This window comes from Myxine glutinosa, chromosome 9 (assembly GCF_964187855.1).
Source record: "Myxine glutinosa chromosome 9, kmMyxGlut1.1, whole genome shotgun sequence".
Classification (NCBI taxonomy): Eukaryota; Metazoa; Chordata; class Myxini; order Myxiniformes; family Myxinidae; genus Myxine; species Myxine glutinosa.
Window position 1 is genome coordinate 18,667,616 of NC_136269.1, and position 19,237 is coordinate 18,686,852.

Sequence of the window (19,237 nt, forward strand, 5' to 3'; positions counted from 1 at the left end):
GAATCCCACAACTTTTTAGTTGGGGCTTAACTTTTGTGTGTGTATAATGGGGATACGTTTTTAAATCTGTGAACCCCAAACACAGAATCCCACAACTTTTTAGTTGGGGCTTAACTTTTGTGTGTGTGTGTATGTGCGAGTGAGTCATAATAATATACAAACCCTAACCCAACCCAAGCCCTAACCCAACCCCATCCCTAACCCAAACCCATCCCTAACCCAACCCATCCCTAACCCAACCCCATCCCTAACCCAACCCCATCCCTAACCCAACCCCATCCCTAACCCAACCCCATCCCTAACGCAACCCCATCCCTAACCCAACCCCAACCCTAACCCAACCCCATCCCTAACCCAACCCCATCCCTAACCCAACCCATCCCTAACCCTCACATTCAAAATCCCAACCCTAACCCAATCCCATCCCTAACCCAACCCCAACCCTAACCCAACCCCATCCCTAACCCAACCCCATCCCTAACCCAACCCATCCCTAACCCTCACATTCAAAATCCCAACCCTAACCCAATCCCATCCCTAACCCAACCCCAACCCTAACCCTCACATTCAAAATCCCAACCCTAACCCAACCCATCCCTAACCCAACCCCATCCCTAACCCAACCCCATCCCTAACCCAACCCCAACCCTAACCCTCACATTCAAAATCCCAACCCTAACCCAACCCCATCCCTAACCCAATCCCAACCCTAACCCTCACATTCAAAATCCCAACCCTAACCCAACCCCATCCCTAACCCAACTCCATCCCTAACCCAACCTAATCCCTAACCCTCACATTCAAAATCCCACCCTAACCCTAACATAATCTTTTTTTTTCTTCTTTTTTAAAAATACGTATTTCTTTTTTTTTCTTCTTTTTTTAAATACGTATTTCATTTTTATTTTTTTCCTCTTCCTCCAATTCTGTCTTTCAAGGCTTTCAAGTTTGAAGAAGTAGAAATGGGAAGAAAGAATTTTCCAGCATTTTCTTCCTCGAACTTTCTTGATATTGCTTAAATCAAGCGTCATTAAACAAAGAACATTGTTCATTGCTTTAGAATGCAAAGAGTCTCCAAGATGTACCCCACAGGTAGAGTCTCCAAAATAAAACCAACTTTCCAAGTTCCCAAGGTATAACCACAATCCTGTTGAGTCTCCAAGATAGGTATCACATTCCGAGTTATCAAAACAAAACCCCCATTCAGAGTCTCCAAAACGAAACCAGTTTTCAAAGTCTCCAAGGTAAAACTCTTTTCCTAATTTTATGAAATTTAGTGAGTCTCCAAGGTAGGCTCCACAGTTAGAACCATCTAGGCAGACCTCATAATTTGTTTTTCCCAAATTTAGTGAGTCTCCAAGGTAGGCTCCACAGTTAGAACCATCTAGGCAGACCTCATAATTTGTTTTTCCCAAATTTAGTGAGTCTCCAAGGTAGGCTCCACAGTTAGAACCATCTAGGCAGACCTCATAATTTGTTTTTCCCAAATTTAGTGAGTCTCCAAGGTAGGCTCCACAGTTAGAACCATCTAGGCAAACCTCATAATTTGTTTTTCCCAAATTTAGTGAGTCTCCAAGGTAGGCTCCACAGTTAGAACCATCTAGGCAAACCTCATAATTTGTTTTTCCCAAATTTAGTGAGTCTCCAAGGTAGGCTCCACAGTTAGAACCATCTAGGCAGACCTCATAATTTGTTTTTCCCAAATTTAGTGAGTCTCCAAGGTAGGCTCCACAGTTAGAACCATCTAGGCAAACCTCATAATTTGTTTTTCCCAAATTTAGTGAGTCTCCAAGGTAGGCTCCACAGTTAGAACCATCTAGGCAGACCTCATAATTTGTTTTTCCCAAATTTAGTGAGTCTCCAAGGTAGGCTCCACAGTTAGAACCATCTAGGCAGACCTCATAATTTGTTTTTCCCAAATTTAGTGAGTCTCCAAGGTAGGCTCCACAGTTAGAACCATCTAGGCAGACCTCATAATTTGTTTTTCCCAAATTTAGTGAGTCTCCAAGGTATAACTCTTTGGCTGGGTCATCAAGGTAGAACTCGTTCAGTGGGTTTTGTTTTGATAACTCACAATAAGTATCATCATGGTAGAACTCTTTTTCAGGATTTTGTGGATCTCCAAGGTATAACTCTTTGGCTGGGTCATCAAGGTAGAACTCGTTCTGTGGGTCTTGGTTGTTCAAAAGATCTTCAAACAAAAAAATAACTTTATCCCAAGTTGTGTTAAAAGTAGAATTTTCATTTCGTAGCTCAGATACAATTTCCTCCATCGACAAGAGGTTCGAGTCCAGTTCATCAATCTGAAGGTTGAGCGCTACACAGGTAGTAGGACTCCAAGGAATAGCAAAGTTATCCCATTCCATTTCGGCATAGGAGTCCATTCTCAAGTGAAGCAGAAAGCGTGTTTGAAAAAGCCTGTGTGGTCGGTGCCTTTTATAAGAAGGGCTGGGTGTGTGTCATTTCCTGTGGAAATTCCCTGGGCGTGTCTTAACTGGAAATGATGTGATGGAAATTCCCTGAAAATGATGTTATGTATTACCTGGAAATGATACAATGCTGAAGAGTTTATAAAGTGGGTGGGACTTAGCAAAAGTGGGCGGAGCTTAGCAAAAGTGGGCGGGGCATAGCAAAAAGTGGGCGTGGCTTAACAAAAAGTGGGCGGGGCTTAGTAAAAGGTGGGCGTGGTTTACCAAAAAGTGGGCGGGGTTTTTCCAAAAAGTGGACGGAGCTTAACAAAAGGTGGGCAGAGCCTACCAAAAAGTGTGTGGCACTGGAGGCGCTCAAACAAGAACATTGAGGGAGGTTTACCATTTTATCTTAGCTCAGTTAAAATATCTTAATAAAGAACCAAACTCAAACATATTTTTTGTTAATATATTAGATGGTGAAGAGAGTTGTAGGAGAATTAAATTATTTCCCACGCATAAACAAATATTTGTAGGGTCGTTGTTTGAGTGGGTTATATTCACCAGATGATATTAAGAGTAAAAGGTTAAAAGGTCCATGAGGTCAGAAGGATCACAGGTGTTTAAGTGGTCTAATGAATAAGGATAACATGTCAAAAGGTTAGAAGGTTCGTAAAGAACAGGGTGAGAGAAATATAGGTGTTTAGGGGCAATGAGGGAGGGAAAGAATTAATATGGAAGTGAATGGGTCAATGTTTGAGTGGGTCAAAGATTAATCTGCCAGATGATATGTAGAAGAAGGATGATAGGTCTATAAGAGAAAACAAATATTTGTAGTGTTTGAGTGGTCTAATGAACAACATTAAGGATAGGTACTACAGACAAAAGGTTCATAAAGATGAGGGTGGGAGAAATAGAGGTGTTTATGATTTTTGAAAAAGACAAGGGGGTAAATGACATTAGATAGGGATTTCCCATGTTAAACGGAGGTGTCCCAGAAGCAACATTATTACACTACTGTTAGTGCTACTGTCCGGTAATCGTTTAGGCACATGGCCAGAGACCTTTTCAGTATGAAACGTAATGGAATGATACACAATTTAGTGACAGATTTAAAATGTCAGTGAAAACTTCAGATAGCTGATCTGCACAGTATCTAAGGGCACGAGATGGAATTCCATCAGCGTCAGCGCCTTTACGAGCCTGCGCCTGAGAAAAAGTCTTCCTCGCTTCAGACTGGGAGACTTCCAGAGTGGCAGCCTCAGAATCAATTTGGGGTCATTGTCCTGTTGGAATGTAAATCTTCACTGAAGTCTAAGGTCTTTTGCACGCTGAAGAAGATTCTCCTCAATAATAATTTGCCTGTATTTGGCTCCATTCATTGTTCCCTCTATCCTTACAAGTCTCCCAGTCCCTGCCGCTGAAAAACATCCCCATAGCATGATGCTGCCACCACCATGGTTCACAGTAGGGATGCTGTTCGATGGGTGATGAACTGTGCTCGGTTTCCGCCAGACGTAGCACTTTGCATTTAAGCCAAAGATCAATTTTTGTATCAGAACACGGAATACTTGCCTCATGCTCTCGGATTCTTTCTCGTGTCTTTTTGCAAACTCAAGGCATGCTGTCATGTGCCTTTTTCTCAGGAGTGGAATCCGTCTGCCCACTCTCCCATAAAACCTATAGAAGTGAATTACTGCGGAGACTGTTGTCCTCCCGGCTGGTTCTCACATCTCAGCCATGGAACTCTGTAGTTCTGTCAGAGTGGTCATTGGGTTATTGATCACCTCCCTGACCGAAGTCCTTCATGCCTGGTTGTTCGGTTTAGTCGCACGGCCAGCTCTACGAAGAGTCTGGGTAGATCCATTTTCTTTTCCATTTCCTGATGATGACGCTCACATCAAATTCATTCAGAATTCAGAAATCGAATTCAAGATGAAATAAACCTTATGAGGGTGTTTGAAGCAAAAACCCCGTTTTTACCAGAGGAATTCCTTTTCAAAGTCATAAAACATGATTCCTAAGCCATCCATCATCCATCCTAACACACACACACACACACACAAACACACACACACACACAAACACACACAAACACAAACACACACACACGAACACACACACACACACACACACACACACACACACAAAACACACAAACACACACAAACACACACGCACACACACACAAGCACACACACAAACACACACACACATACACAAACACACACACACACACATACACAAACAAACACACACACACACACACACAAACACACACACACAAACACACACACACACACACAAACATACACAAACACACACACAAACACACACACACACACAAACACACACACACACGAACACACACACACACACACACACACACACAAAACACACAAACACACAAACACACACGCACACACACAAACACACACACACAAACACACACACAAACACACACACACAAACACACACACACACACAACACACACACACACACACAAAGACACACACATGCACAAACACACACACACACACAAACACAAACACACACAAACAAACACAAACACAAACACACATACACGAACACACACACACACAAACACACACAAACACACACACACACACACAAACACACACACACACACACAAACACACACACACACAAACACACACACACACACACACATACACAAACACACACATACACAAACACACACACACACACACGCACACACACACAAACACACACACACACATACACAAACACACACACACAAACACACACACACAAACACACACACACACACACACACACACACACACAAACACACACACACACACAAACACACACAAACACACACAAACACACACAAACATACACACACATACAAACACACACACACAAACACACACACACACACATGATTTAGGATACTGTATGGATTTTTTTGCATAGGATCTAATTTTGCTTCTTTTTCTTTGCATGTGGTCAAAAGTGTAATTGGATTGTCCTCTTGCCTTCCATCAGGATGATGTCTGTGGCTCGGGATGAGGAGCCTCAGAGTTTAATTGAGTTTCAGCCGCTCAATGTCTCTGACTCTCAACTGAAATCGACGCCCTCGGTCTCCCCAACGCTCAGGGGTCCACCGGTGCAACCTTCAACGGACTCCACCAGCGGATCTTCCATCTCTTCGACAGAAACGGAGACGTTTGATCGACACATTTCAGATGGGGAAGTGTTGCTCAGCCCCGGACGACTTCATGCTCTAGAAGGTGCAAGTTCACTCTTGACATTTTTAGTCTGGCTGTTGTACCTAGGATAACCACTCGGCTATGGAGCATTCCTGAGTGAACCGTGGCCTCCTCAGGATTAGAAAAGAGCATTTTTGGTTTTGGAGTGAAGATGAATACATATGTAGATGCAGATAAAGGTTATTATTCCCATCTAACCTGTACAGCAAGGAGCCATACCCAACACCTGACCCAAAACCACATGCTCATCATCTCAATTACTTTATCGAAGAAGAACGCCGACTGAGAGAGACACATAGAGTGTTGCTGATTTAGATTTTTTTTAAATTTCTTTGCTTATTTATAATTTGTTTATTTATTTGTGAAAGCAGATCATGAGTACATAGTTATTGCATTGTCTTGAGGGTATGAGATGAAGATGCAGAACAGTTGTGGAAGGAGGGAATAACAAGGGACATGTGGGGGAAGTGCAAATTAAATGGGGCACAAAAAGTGAAATTGGAGGGTTGAGGAATGGGGGAGAGAAGAGTTGAGTGCTGGGGGGTTGGGGGGGGTGTGGGAGGCCTGTGGAAGACGTAGAACACAGAATGGATCAGGAGGCAACATTACAAAAGAAACAGCAGGAGAAGGGGAAAATAGATGGAGATGGACAAATAAGGGATGCGGGTATCGACAAGGGGTAGGGGAGAATGCAGGGTATTTCTGAGTGAAAAGGAACTTGCTCTTCATCCTCATCTGATCTGAAAAAAGGTCACTAGTGAATTGGTAATGGGATTTTGACCATTCTTTATACAACACAACAACAACAACAACAGGCATTTTAAGGCCATTTTCCCTGCTAGAGCGGGGGTTAGCCTTGCGGGCCCCATGACAATCTTCTCCATTTGCCCTATTTTCTGCATTTCCCCTCGTTAACCCCCTTGCCCGCATTTCTTCTTCCACCATCTTTAGCCAAGTCTTTCTCGGTCTTCCCCGTCCTCTACTTCCTTCTACATTCATTTCCATCATTCTTCTCAACCAGTCACTTTCATCCTTCCTCAACACATGACCAAACCATCTCAACCTGTTCCTCTTCACAGCATCCATCACAGGCTCTATTCCCATCATCTTTCGCAATTCATCATTTGTCTTCCTCTCTCTCAACGATACTCCGCACATCCACCGAACCATTCACATTTCCACCCTTTCCAGCCTTCGTTGCTTCTCTACGTTCATTACCCATGTCTCGCTCCCATAAATCATAACACTTCTCACACATGCAGCAAACACCTTTCCCTTCAGCTTCAACGACACTCCCCTCCTCGTCAGCACGCCACTCAGTTCCCGAAACTGCTTCCATGCACATCTCACTCTAGCAACCATTGCTGAGTCTTAAGTCAGAGTCTTAAGACAAGATGGATGCAGAAGCAAAATTCTGGGAGGGATTGGGAGTGGTTTAACCCACGTCGAAAAGATCATAGCATTGAATGGGGGATGATTTAACATGGTGGTGAATAGCTGCTTTGAAGACCTGGAGGAAGGAATGATGCCGAAGAGGGTGTGGAAATTTGTTCCACAGGCTGGAAAAGAAAAGGACGAATGATTGAGTGGAGGTGAGCAGAGGTTCTGGATTTTGGCAGTTTCACTTGAAGGTGGTTGCTGGTGGACCACGAGCATCCAGCAGATACCTGGTGAAGAGGGGGGTGTGGGGACATAACACGAAGATGGCAGAGGGTGCAAGACCAGAAAGGAGGCGGATGACCACTGACCTGTCAGCAATGACGAAGTGATGGGTCCACAGACTCAGCTTCTTCGTGAGAGATTCCAATGATATTGAAGGCCTTGGTTTCCATTGCCTCAGGCTAAGTAAGGTGTGAAGCAGGGGAGGCAGCCCAGAGGGGAGAGCAGTACTCCATCAAACTGTGGATCGGAAGCTGCGGATCAGAAGATGCGGAATGCCTTCTTGGTGGATAGGAGTTCAGGTGTGCCAAGGACTTTGCACGGTGGAGGCCAACTTTGAAATGTGGCCCAAGAGAGATCATGGCTGAGAGTGACACCCAAAAGTTTGAGTGAATGAACTTCTTTGAGAGGGTTATTGATAACGTAGATGGGAGGGTTTGTGGTACGATCCTTTTGGAGAAAGAGTGAGTGTGTTTGATTTCTCAGGATTGAAAGACATATTCCAAGTGTTTGACCAGATTGTGATTTTGTCCAGGTCAGAGGAGAGGGAAGAGGTTGTGCCAAGGTCAGAGGAGAGGGAAGAGGTTGCTGCCTGGCTGTCTGAAGGATGAGGGAGGTCATGGCAAAGAGTGGGGTCATCAGCAAAGAGATAAAAAGGATTTTCCAGAGAGTCAGAGAGATAATTGATTTATTCCTAAGAATGAAACTATCCAGCAATTAATTATTCTTAAACCAGGCCTGTTTTAAAATATAACAGCAACGGGAACGTCGGGAAGTACACCATGGCTGAAAACCAACTAGCGGGAATACGCTCGCTTTGCTCAAACCTGTGATTTCAATTCACTAGATTGGTTTTCAATCTGTACTCCGGTATTTACCACATAAAGCATTACTTCTCATGACGTCCAGTGCTGTAACCTCCAGCACATACACCTTCATTGTTAGAACATACCTGTACCTTGCATGTACTTGCTCATTCACTGCATTATCATTTTTATGGCTCCGCCGACTAAATCTCCAGCGTTATGTTTTCGGGTTGTCTGTCCGTCCGTCCGTCCGTCCGTCCGTGCTAGGTTTTCGAACTATGATAACTTGAGAATGGCTGAAGGGATCTTAGTCAAACTTGGGGTAGGTAGGTATAATGAGGTAAATATGATCTGATTAGATTTTGGGGTCACGAGGTCAAAGGCCAAAGGTTTGAAGTCATGTTCGGTAAAAATACTGTTACAGCGATAACTTGTGAACCAGTGATGGGATTCTGATCAAAGTTGGTACAAGTATGTATTATGACGCAAATATGACCTGATTAGATTTTGAGGTCAAGAGGTCAAAGGTCAAAGTCTGTAATAGATTTATAACTTGAGAATGGCTGAAGGTATCCAATTCAAACCTGGTACAGGTATGTTTAATGATGTAAAGATAAACTGATTCGATTTTGGGGTCAAGAGGTCAAAGATCAGAGGTCATTTTAAGTTACAATTATTTCATTACCGTGATAACTTAAGAACGGCTGAAGGAATCTTAGTCAAACTTGGTACAGGTATGTATAATGATGAAAAAATGAACTGATTAGATTTTGCGGTCAGGAGGTCAAAGGTCAGAGGTCATGTTAAGTAAAAATTACTTTGCCGCACCAACTTGTGAATCTGTAATGGGATTTTGAACAAACTTGGTATAAGTATATATGATACAAAAATGAACTGATTAGATTTTGGAGTCAAGAGGTCAAAGGTGAGAAGTCATATCAGGTGAGAAGTCATGTGATAACTTGAGAACAGCTGAATGGATGTAAATCAAAACTTGGTACAGGTATGTATAATGATGTAAACAGGAACTGATTACATTTTGGGGTCAAGAGGTCAAAGATCAGAGGTCATGTTAAGTAAAAATTACGTTGCCGCACCAAGTTGTGAATCGGCAATGGGATTTTGACCATACTTTATATAAGTATATATTATGATGAAAAGATGAACTGATTATATTCTGGCATCAAAGGTGAGGAGTGAGGTGATTTTTATGAGGTCAGAGGTCCTGTCAGGTAAAAATGTGATGCTTGAATACAGCTGAATCTTACTATAATTCACCAAATGTCCGTCCATCTGTCTGTCTGTCTGTCCGTTCAAAGGTACCGCAAAATCGGCTGAACCGATCGCAACGATATTTTGGGTGGATAATCCTGGGAGCTCCTCCAGGAGTAAACTAGGCTATTTCGTTTTTCAAATTTCAGCTTTGGTCTCCAGCATTCTCAGGTTTGAACTCCCGCATAACATTCGCGTTCGCATAACGTTCATTGTGACGATGTTCTCATTGTGACGATGTTGTTTTCGCGGGTGCTGCACAAACGGCTGCACCGATCGCTGCACGGCTGCACCGATCGGACTCGGTGACCTCGGACAAAGACCTTTTATAAGGACACGGGTTGAATCCCTGCTTGAGAGAATTCTAACCCATTTCAACTGAAGGAAACACGCATCGGGAGTACATACGACATAGCGATTGTGAACACGATTATCGATCACGATTCACGATCACGATCACCACGATCATAGTGTATCGATCACTGGGGCATTTGGTGAATTATAGTAAGATATTGTTTAGATTTTGATGATTTGCGTGTGATATGATTTAACGGATGTTTATATGAATCGTTTAAAATTTAAAAAAGCCTTCAATTTCTGATATTTTACCTTTTCATTTGGGCCTCCCAATTGAAGCCCCACCCATAGGGTGGGTACCGTTGCTAGTGGATTTAAATCAAACTTGGTACAGGTATGTATAATGATGTAACAATGTGGGCAGAGGCATAGCAGTCGACGTCGTGACGTCGAAAAGTGTCTTTCCAGTTACAAAGTATTTGCTTCTTTACGTTGGAATTTTTCAATCGGCTAACGTCATATTTGATATGTTTTTCAGTTTACCAGGGAAGCAAAATACGGTTGACCATTTCATATATATTATTATTCTTTTGGTTGCCATCATCATTTGCAATACGAGACTAAGGTTGAATTTTCTCATAATGTGGAAAATGTCACAACTATGATCGGGATTTTGAAACAGTGTCAGCCATCCTGCTGAGGGTGTAGCACATCATCTGCTTCGGAATGGAATGTTTTTATTGTTGTTGTTTGTCTGTTGTTCGAAAACAAAGCAACTAACTTCGCTGTTGGTACTTCCCTGGATTGTAGTTTTGACAGAGGCAGGAATTTCCATGGTGACGGGAGCAGAGAGCTTGTGCAGTACACTCCATGATACACAAGATATGGTGAGTTATGGCATTGCCTTCTGAATAGAAAATAAATAATAATCATGCACATCTGGGGTCAGTTAATCATGGACATACCATTTGTGAACGTGGATGGACACGAGGATTGCTACCTGTTATATCAGGCAATGCATCGAATGCAATGTAACCAGTAAACATAACAAGTGTGGATCTTTGAACGACTATTGTTTCTGACTGGGTGTCGGTGGGATTCTTCATTCAAGGCATCGAATCTTACTATAATTCACCAAATGTCTGTCCGTCTGTTCCCAGGTACCGCAAAAACAGCTGAACCGATCGCAACGAAATTTTGGGTGGGTAATCCTGGGACCCCCTGGAGTAAAATAGGCTATATTTTTTTCCCAATTTTCCAATTTTCCAGTTTTTCCAAACGCGATGGAATAATATTTACCGATATGAACAGTGATGTGGCTTTTATTGAAATTCTACAAATACTGTTTAGATTTTGATGATTTGCGTGTGATATGATTCAACGGATGTTTATATAAATCGTTTAAAATAACAAAAAGCCTTCAATTTCTGATATTTTGCCTTTTCATTTGGGCCTCCCAATTGAAGCCCCGCCCCTAGGGCGTGTACCGTTGCTAGTATCCTATAATTCTCCATGCCAATTGCGACGAGCCCATGGCTGGCATTCCAATCCATTCCACAGTGCGTCGATCGGTCCAATGTATGCACCTTATTTGAAAGTAAAAAATACCCATGGACCTGCTCGCATCGCTACACAAAACCTGTTTCCACATTGTGAGGTCCCAGAATGCACTTTTGAATGTGCCACGTTATCCCGCACACGCTCATTGAAGGAGTTGTGTGCAGGTTCTCTTCGTGGTATTCCATGGAAAGCCAAACAGTTCAATCTTGGTTTCACCAGACCACAGAATCTTGTTTCTCACAGTCTGAGATTCCTTTAGGTGCTTTTTTGCAAACTACAAGCGGGCTTTCATGTGTCTTTCACTGAGGAGAGGCTTCCGTCTGGCCACTCTGCCATAAAGCCCAGATCGGTGGAGTGTTGCCGTGATGGTTGTCCTTCTGGAAGTTTCTCCCATCTCCACACAGGATCTCTGGAGCTCAGCCAGAGTGACCATCGGGTTCTTGGTCACCTCTCTTACCAAGGCCCTTCTCCCCCGATTGATCAGTTTTGCCGGGCGGCCAGCTCTAGGAAGAGTCCTGGTTGTTCCAAACTTCTTCCATTTAAGAATTATGGAGGCCACTGTGCTCCTGGGAACCTTCAATGCAGCAAAAAAAATTTGTAAGTTTCCCCAGATCTGTGCATCGACACAATCCTGTCTCTGAGCTCTGCAGGCAGTTCCTTCGACGTCATGGCTTGGTTTTTGCTCTGATATGCATCGTCAGCTGTGAGACCTTATATAGACAGGTGTGTGCCTTTCCAAATCATGTCCAATCAATTGAATTTACTACAGGTGGACTCCAATTAAGGTGTAGAAACATCTCAAAGATGATCAAGAGAAATGGGAGGCACCTGAGCTAAATTTCAAGTGTCATAGCAAAGGGTATGAATACTTATGTCAATGGGATATTTCAGTTTTTTCTTTTTAATAAATTTGCAAAACTTTCTAAAATCCTGTTTTCTCTTTGTCATTATGGGGTATTGAGTATAGATTGATGAGGGAAAAATGAATTTAAACGATTTCAGCATAAGGCTGCAACATAACAAAATGTGAAAAAAGTGAAGGGGTCTGAATACTTTCTGAATGCACTGTATGGTAACCCTACCCTGCGTATACTCTCAAATTCAATGTGGGGCTATAATCTGAGAAAAAAAAATCATATTTACTCCACAATGGAATTGTGCATGAGGACTATGAATCAATGAATCAATCCATATTTGTTTCTTATAAAAGTCAAACATGGTGTTTACCCTCCCTTCACCCCAAAGCAAAAGGTAACTCCCCCTCCTGCCATCCCCCCCCCCCACCCCCTACCCACGCAAGACACACCCTAGTGATGTCCCTGTGCCTTCCCCACTGTTCTCGTCCCTACTCATCCCCTCCCTTCCCAGACGATGGATTTCATTAATGTACCAGACTCGGTGTTGTCATGGTTAGAGCGTCCGCTCCGAGTCTGGGAGGTTGGCGGTGCAAACCCCGGCCGAGTCATACCAAAGTCTTTAAAAATGACCTGTGCTGCTTTCTTGCTTGACGCTCAGCTTTTAAAAGGATAGAGCACAGGCAATTCCCATTGGATTGCATCCATGGGGAGGAGGAAATTCGTACTGAGGGAATGCCCTGCTGAGTACCGTGAGAAAGGCGGTGCCATTGTTGTGACCTGATACCCAGAGTATTTCAGGAAGTGACGTCACTTCCCCCAAGCTCAGTGGCTGTGTTAAGTGTTCGTCTCGTCAGTATGTCCATGTGTGTGTGTTTGAGTGGCAGCTCTGTTATGAGCCTTAGACTTTGTATATATAAAAAAATGTTGTTGATTGAATGCAGGCCTTATGGGTGAAATAGCCTCCTCCTCTGTGCAAGTTCCTGGTATGTCCTTGTACTTACGAGCAGCGAGTAGCTCAGGTTTGACTGATGAAGACAATGTAGATGTTTCTCATATTATCCATGTCGATGATGCCCTTTTTACCGGTTTCTTTTTCTCCAGGATTATGATCCACCTAGTGATGGGCAGGTTGTGTACCAGAGGTCCAGCAGAGGATTGCGAGACCCTGTTCGGATTCTAATGTCAAAAAGGAACGATTCAGTTGTTCATCAGCAAGCCACCTGTGGTTGGCTGCAGGTGAGACCTTTGTCCTTAAAAAAATGTGTGTGTGTGCGTGTTTGTGTTTGTGTGTGTGTGGGCATTTGCTTGGTATTTCTTCAGCTTCTGGAATCGTTGCCGCCCATATACCACACAGTGAGTCGAGCCTTCTCGTACTTGATGTGGACAGGCTATCAATTGCGATGAAACAAATAAAATGTAAGTAGGCCTGTAGACAAATAATCAATGAGCTTTACGAGCATGTGTGAAGTTTTATCGTGTTATTTTATCACTCTGATAACAATTGCGCAATATGAAAGTTTGCGGAACATCAGTAATATAGTGAGATGAATGGCAGTCTGGAAGTACAAGGAAGTAAGACCTTGATCTTTTCTACCCCCGTTAATTCATCCCAGATCCACTTTTTTGAAATACCGACTTCTGTCCTGGAAGTCCTAGCAGTGTCCATGTGTTTTATACCTCTCCCTCCCACAGATCTCCCGATGTCCCTGCTCTCAAATGTTGTATTTGTGTGCTTCCCTCTCCCCGTCTTGTCTCCCGCTCCCTTTATCTTATGTTTTATGTGTCAGTTTGTCTTTTTGTGATTATTGTTAGCTCTTACACGAGCCTCGATCTTGTATACAAAAAGGAAAAAAATTGTGATGGATTCAAGTCTTCCACCTCCACATGAGGAGTTATCATCATTGCCCTGGAAGAACAGGGAAGAAAAAAGGAAGGATATGTGTTTCCCACATGTTCAGCATTTCCATGGGACTGAAAGAAAGGAGTGACAAGTCAGCCATATTATTTTGCAGCATATTTGCCTTCATGCTGTCTGGCTCTACATGAGATCCCTCAAGGGATCATATCTGATCATATGCCGCCATTCTGGTATGGTCCCAATAGGGCTTCCATTGGAGTGCACACCATACTGAGGGGAGGCAAACCTTTTTTCTTGTCTGCAGTCATATGGACCAAAAATATCCTGGGGTATATTTTTATGAGTAGGCCAAATTGGGGTAACTTGTATCATGTAAATTTCTGTTCCTATATTCTCTAACTCTGTGCCGGAAAGTTAATGTTTGGGTGTAATGGAGAAAGTAAAATCATTGTCACGTTAACTGCAATGAACCAATGTCCAAGTATGTTGGTAATAATGGTGGAGGCTTTGATGGGTGTAATGGCCTCCTCCTGTGTCAAAGCTCCTTGTAAGGGAACTCATATCATATTATATCGGGAAATTAAATAAAAATAGCTGTGAGTAGGCTCACTTTTACATCTTAAGGCTGAGATTTGGGGAAACCCCCTTGGAAATCCCCCTGATCCGAAATGGAAACATCTAAACACTGAGCGATCCTGCGGACCATCGAGTCATTATTTTGGCTTTCAGACCAATCGGTTGGTAAATATGGGTCAAGTAGGGATCCCAAGTTTCAGGTGGTAACACATCCCTCCCCCCTCCCCCCCCCGGCTCCTCATTCTCCCAGGGAACCCCCTGATCCGAAATCGAAAATTCGAAGCCAGAATGATTGTGTGGGCTACTGTCTTGTATTCATGTGCCAAGTTTCAGAACAATCAGCCGGTTGATAAGGGAGGAGTAGCAAAAATAGCAAAAGGTTAACGGACGACCAGATAGATGGACGGACGGACTTATGGAAGGACGGGCAGACATCCGGACATCATGACCCATTTTATAAGTTAACGTCTTCGAGTTTCGAGATGAGATGACCGAATGAAGAGTACCTGGAAGTTTATGAATGCCAACATTGTGCCATCAATAGAGCAACTGGAGTGAGAAAGCAGAACCTCACCAATATATTTCAAAGGATACAAGGAAATATTACCAAAATCTGCAATTGGCGGCTGGTTGGGGTTGTTTAACAAGAATAAAACAAGGCAGAGCTATTAACAATGCAGAGCCTCACCAGGTCATATACTCTAGATTACAGTAGATCTGTAAACCTATGCGGACTCATTCACTACCAAAACACTGGCACACAGCACTGTCGCAATAGCTCTTCGTGTTCCTTCAAGAACGTGTAAGGCTGTTATTCACTCAATAAATTCCCTCATCCATATACAGTCACGTGAAAAAGTAAGTACACCCCATGTAAAGTTTTGACTTTTTCAACATATTTCAACATACAGCTATTTGATCTTCATTTCAACAATATTGATAAATAAAGGTGATATAATACAACAAATATCATGAAACATTTACATTTTGTAGTCCATTGTATAATTTAAATAAACATAAATTTAAATTTCGCCTGTGGAAAAAGTAAGTACACCCTTGGCTCTAATAGGTGGTATTGCCCCTTTGGCAGAAACAATCTCAAGTAGGTGTTTCTTATAACTGTCTACCAGTCTCTGACATCGACTGGGAGAAATTTTTGCCCACTCCTCCATGCAGAATTCTTTCAGCTGTGCGATGTTTGAGGGGTTTCTTGCATGCACAGCTCGTTTCAAATCCCCCCACAACATCTCGATGGGATTTAGATCCGGGCTTTGACTTGGCCATTCCAGAACCCTCCATTTCTTTCTTTTCAGCCATTCCTTGGTGGATTTACTGGTATGTTTAGGGTCATTGTCATGTTCCAAGGTCCACCTTCGGTTGAGCTTCAACTTTCCGACAGATGGCCTCACATTATCCTCAAGCACCCTCTGGTACAATGAAGAATTCATAGTGGATTCTATGATGGTGAGCTGCCCAGGCCCTGATGCAGCAAAGCTGCCCCAAACCATAATATTTCCACCACCATGCTTTACAGTTGGTATCAGGTTCTTGTGGTCAAATGCTGTCTTTGGTTTTCGCCAAACATGTCTTCTGGTACTGTGGCCAAATAGCTCTACCTTTGACTCATCTGTCCAGAGCACATTGTTCCAGAAGTGCTGGTCTTTGCCGAGGTGTTCATTGGCAAACTTTAGTCTTGCCCTGATGTTCTTTCTGGACAGCAAAGGTTTCCTCCTGGCACACCTCCAATGTAGATCAAATTTGTGCAGCCTCTTTCTAATGGTAGACTCGTGCACTTTGACATCAACAGTGGCAAGAGCTACCTGTAAGTCCCGTGATGACATTCTGGGGGTTCTTAGAGACTTCTTCAGGCACCTTGCGGTTTGCTCTCGGGCTGAACTTGCTGGGGCGGCCTGGCCTGAACAAGTTGACAGTTGTTTGGAATCTTCTCCACTTGTAGATGATCTTCCGGACAGTCGAATGATTGATTTTAAATTGTTTGGAGATCTTTTTAAATCCCTTCCCAGACTCGTAGGCATATATAACCTTCTTTCTGAAGGCCTCAGAGAGCTCTTTTGATCTAGGAATTGGTGATGCCGCACACTTCAAAAACAAAGAGCAAACCAAACTAAATGTCTGAGGTTTAAATAAGACAGGTTCCTCCAAGATCTTCTCTGATGATGTTCTAATTATTTGCACCTGAGCTGGTGCACCTGATTCTAATTTTAGGTATTTGAAGTAGTGATAAATGTAGGGGTGTACTTACTTTTTCCACATGCGAAATTTGCATTTATGTTTATTTAAATTATACAGTGGACTACAAAATGTAAATGTTTCATGATATTTGTTATATTATATCACCGTTATCTATCAATATTGTTGAAATGAAGATCAAATAGCTGTATGTGGAAATATGTTGAAAAAGTCAAAACTTTACATGGGGTCCTTACTTTTACATGGGGTTTACTTTTACTTTTACATGGGGTAACATGGGGTTACATGGGGTACTTACTTTTTCACATGACTGTATATAATATTGGTTATTTTGGTATACCGGTACTAGTGGGGTCACCCGTGGGAATCCCACGGGCATGGAGGTGTATCGTGCGATCGGTGCAGCCGTTTTTGCGGTAACCGGGAAAATAACGTTATGCGGGAGTCCAAACCTGAAAATGCTGGAGAGCAAAGCTGAAATTGGAAAAAACAATATAGCCTATTTTACTCCAGGGGTCCCAGGATTACCCACCCAAAATTTCGTTGCGATCAGTTCAGCCGTTTTTGCTGTACCTGGGAATGGAAGGCCCTATAGACAGACGGACGGACAGACGGACGGACATTTGGTGAATTATTGTAAGATAGTAAATGTTGTAACCCTTTCCAAGAACAAGCGGACACACCCACAGGCACGGCGTGAAGAGACTACACAAGTTATAAAACAGGGTTAATTATCTCCAACTTGGACACCATCTACATCTTGCATATAAAGGTGAGTTCTTGTCTGTGCCACAAGCACCGCCCATTAGCTAGGCCCCGCCTTTTCCTCCTGTAGGCCAAAAATCGCCACCATTTTTTTTTTTTTGCTCCACAAAGCTATTTGGCATCATGGGCCTCTGGTGTACATTTCAAGACTGAACAACGTATCTTTTATCATTAAATAAAGGTCATTTTGAGGAAACATTTTGAGGAAACAAAGGTACATTTTGATTGCAACTCATGCAGAGGAAACGAAGTAATGCATGTTTTGTTTGAAGTAATCACGGCTGCAGTCTAATATACACCGCCCAAAGAAGGTGCATTCTCATAATGCAGAGGAAAGATGAGAACGCCACTCATTGGGAGCGCATACTCCCGCCGTGGGTGGCCGCTGCTGAGCCCTATCTTCCAATGGTAAAAAAATCCTTTAAAAAATTCCTGGATCCGGAATAATATCCTGAGCTTCACGAAAAACTAATAAATTCTTCCTTATCCCAAGGGCAATCATCCCACCAACTTTCATCCAAATCCGTTCAGAACTTTTCCAGATATCTTGTTCACAAACACATGAACACACACACGGACGGACACGATCGAATGCATTACTCCCTGGTGGGAGTAAAAATAGCGGTCTTTAATTATTTTTTTTTTACTTTTGGTTTTCGCCCGACTTGTCAAACTGTATTTCACATGAGCATGGACATGTAATTCGCATATTAAGTGAAGTCAAACGAAAATCGGTGTCCAAGTAAAATGCCTGCATATGGTACGTAATTACAGGGTGTTTCAAAACGAGTGATACAACTTTAAACATTTATTTACAACAACAACAACAACAATAACAGGCATTTTAAGGCCATTTTCCCTGCCAGAGCGGGGGTTAGCCTTGCGGTCCCCATGACAATCTTCTCCATTTTGCCCTATTTTCTGCATCTCCCCTTGTTAACCCCCTTGCCCGCATTTCTTCTTCCACCATCTTTAGCCAAGTCTTTCTCGGTCTTCCCCGTCTTCTACTTCCTTCTACATTCATTTCCATCACTCTTCTCAACCAGTCACTTTCATCCTTCCTAAACGTTTATTTACAAAGAAACAGAAACCTCAAGAAAATGAAACCAAACATTTATTGAAAGCTTATGACATGGTATTTTCTATCATTGACTGACGGAAGCCAAACAGTTCAATCTTGGTTTCACCAGACCACAGAATCTTGTTTCTCACAGTCTGAGATTCCTTTAGGTGCTTTTTTGCAAACTCCAAGCGGGCTTTCATGTTTCTTTCACTGAGGAGAGGCTTCCGTCTGACCACTCTGCCATAAAGCCCAGATCGGTGGAGTGTTGCCGTGATGGTTGTCCTTCTGGAAGTTTCTCCCATCTCCACACAGGATCTCTGGAGCTCAGCCAGAGTGACCATCGGGTTCTTGGTCACCTCTCTTACCAAGGCCCTTCTCCCCCGATTGCTCAGTTTGGCCGGGCGGCCAGCTCTAGGAAGAGTCCTGGTTGTTCCAAACTTCTTCCATTTAAGAATTATGGACGCCATTGTGTTCTTGGGAACCTTCAATGCAGCAGAATTTTTTTTTGTAGGCTTCCCCAGATCTGCGCCTCGACACAATCCTGTCTGAGCTCTGCAGGCAGTTCCTTCGACCTCATGGCTTGATTTTTGCTCTGGTATGCATTGTCAGCTGTGAGACCTTATATAGATAGACAGGTGTGTGCCTTT

The 19,237-nt window shown here is 43.0% G+C and overlaps 1 protein-coding gene across 2 annotated transcripts in view; it reads left to right on the forward strand.

Annotated features, from left to right (window-relative positions):
* The window catches only part of KIAA0586 (KIAA0586 ortholog), a 414,056-nt gene that overhangs the window by 376,652 nt on the left and 18,167 nt on the right, over positions 1 to 19,237 (forward strand). For both annotated transcript variants that reach the window (XM_078784140.1, XM_068129752.2), the window contains 3 exons: positions 5,443 to 5,687; positions 10,511 to 10,587; positions 13,219 to 13,353. In XM_078784140.1, the coding sequence (XP_078640266.1) occupies positions 5,443 to 5,687; positions 10,511 to 10,587; positions 13,219 to 13,353 (457 nt within the window). The remainder of the gene's footprint in view (positions 1 to 5,442; positions 5,688 to 10,510; positions 10,588 to 13,218; positions 13,354 to 19,237) is intronic.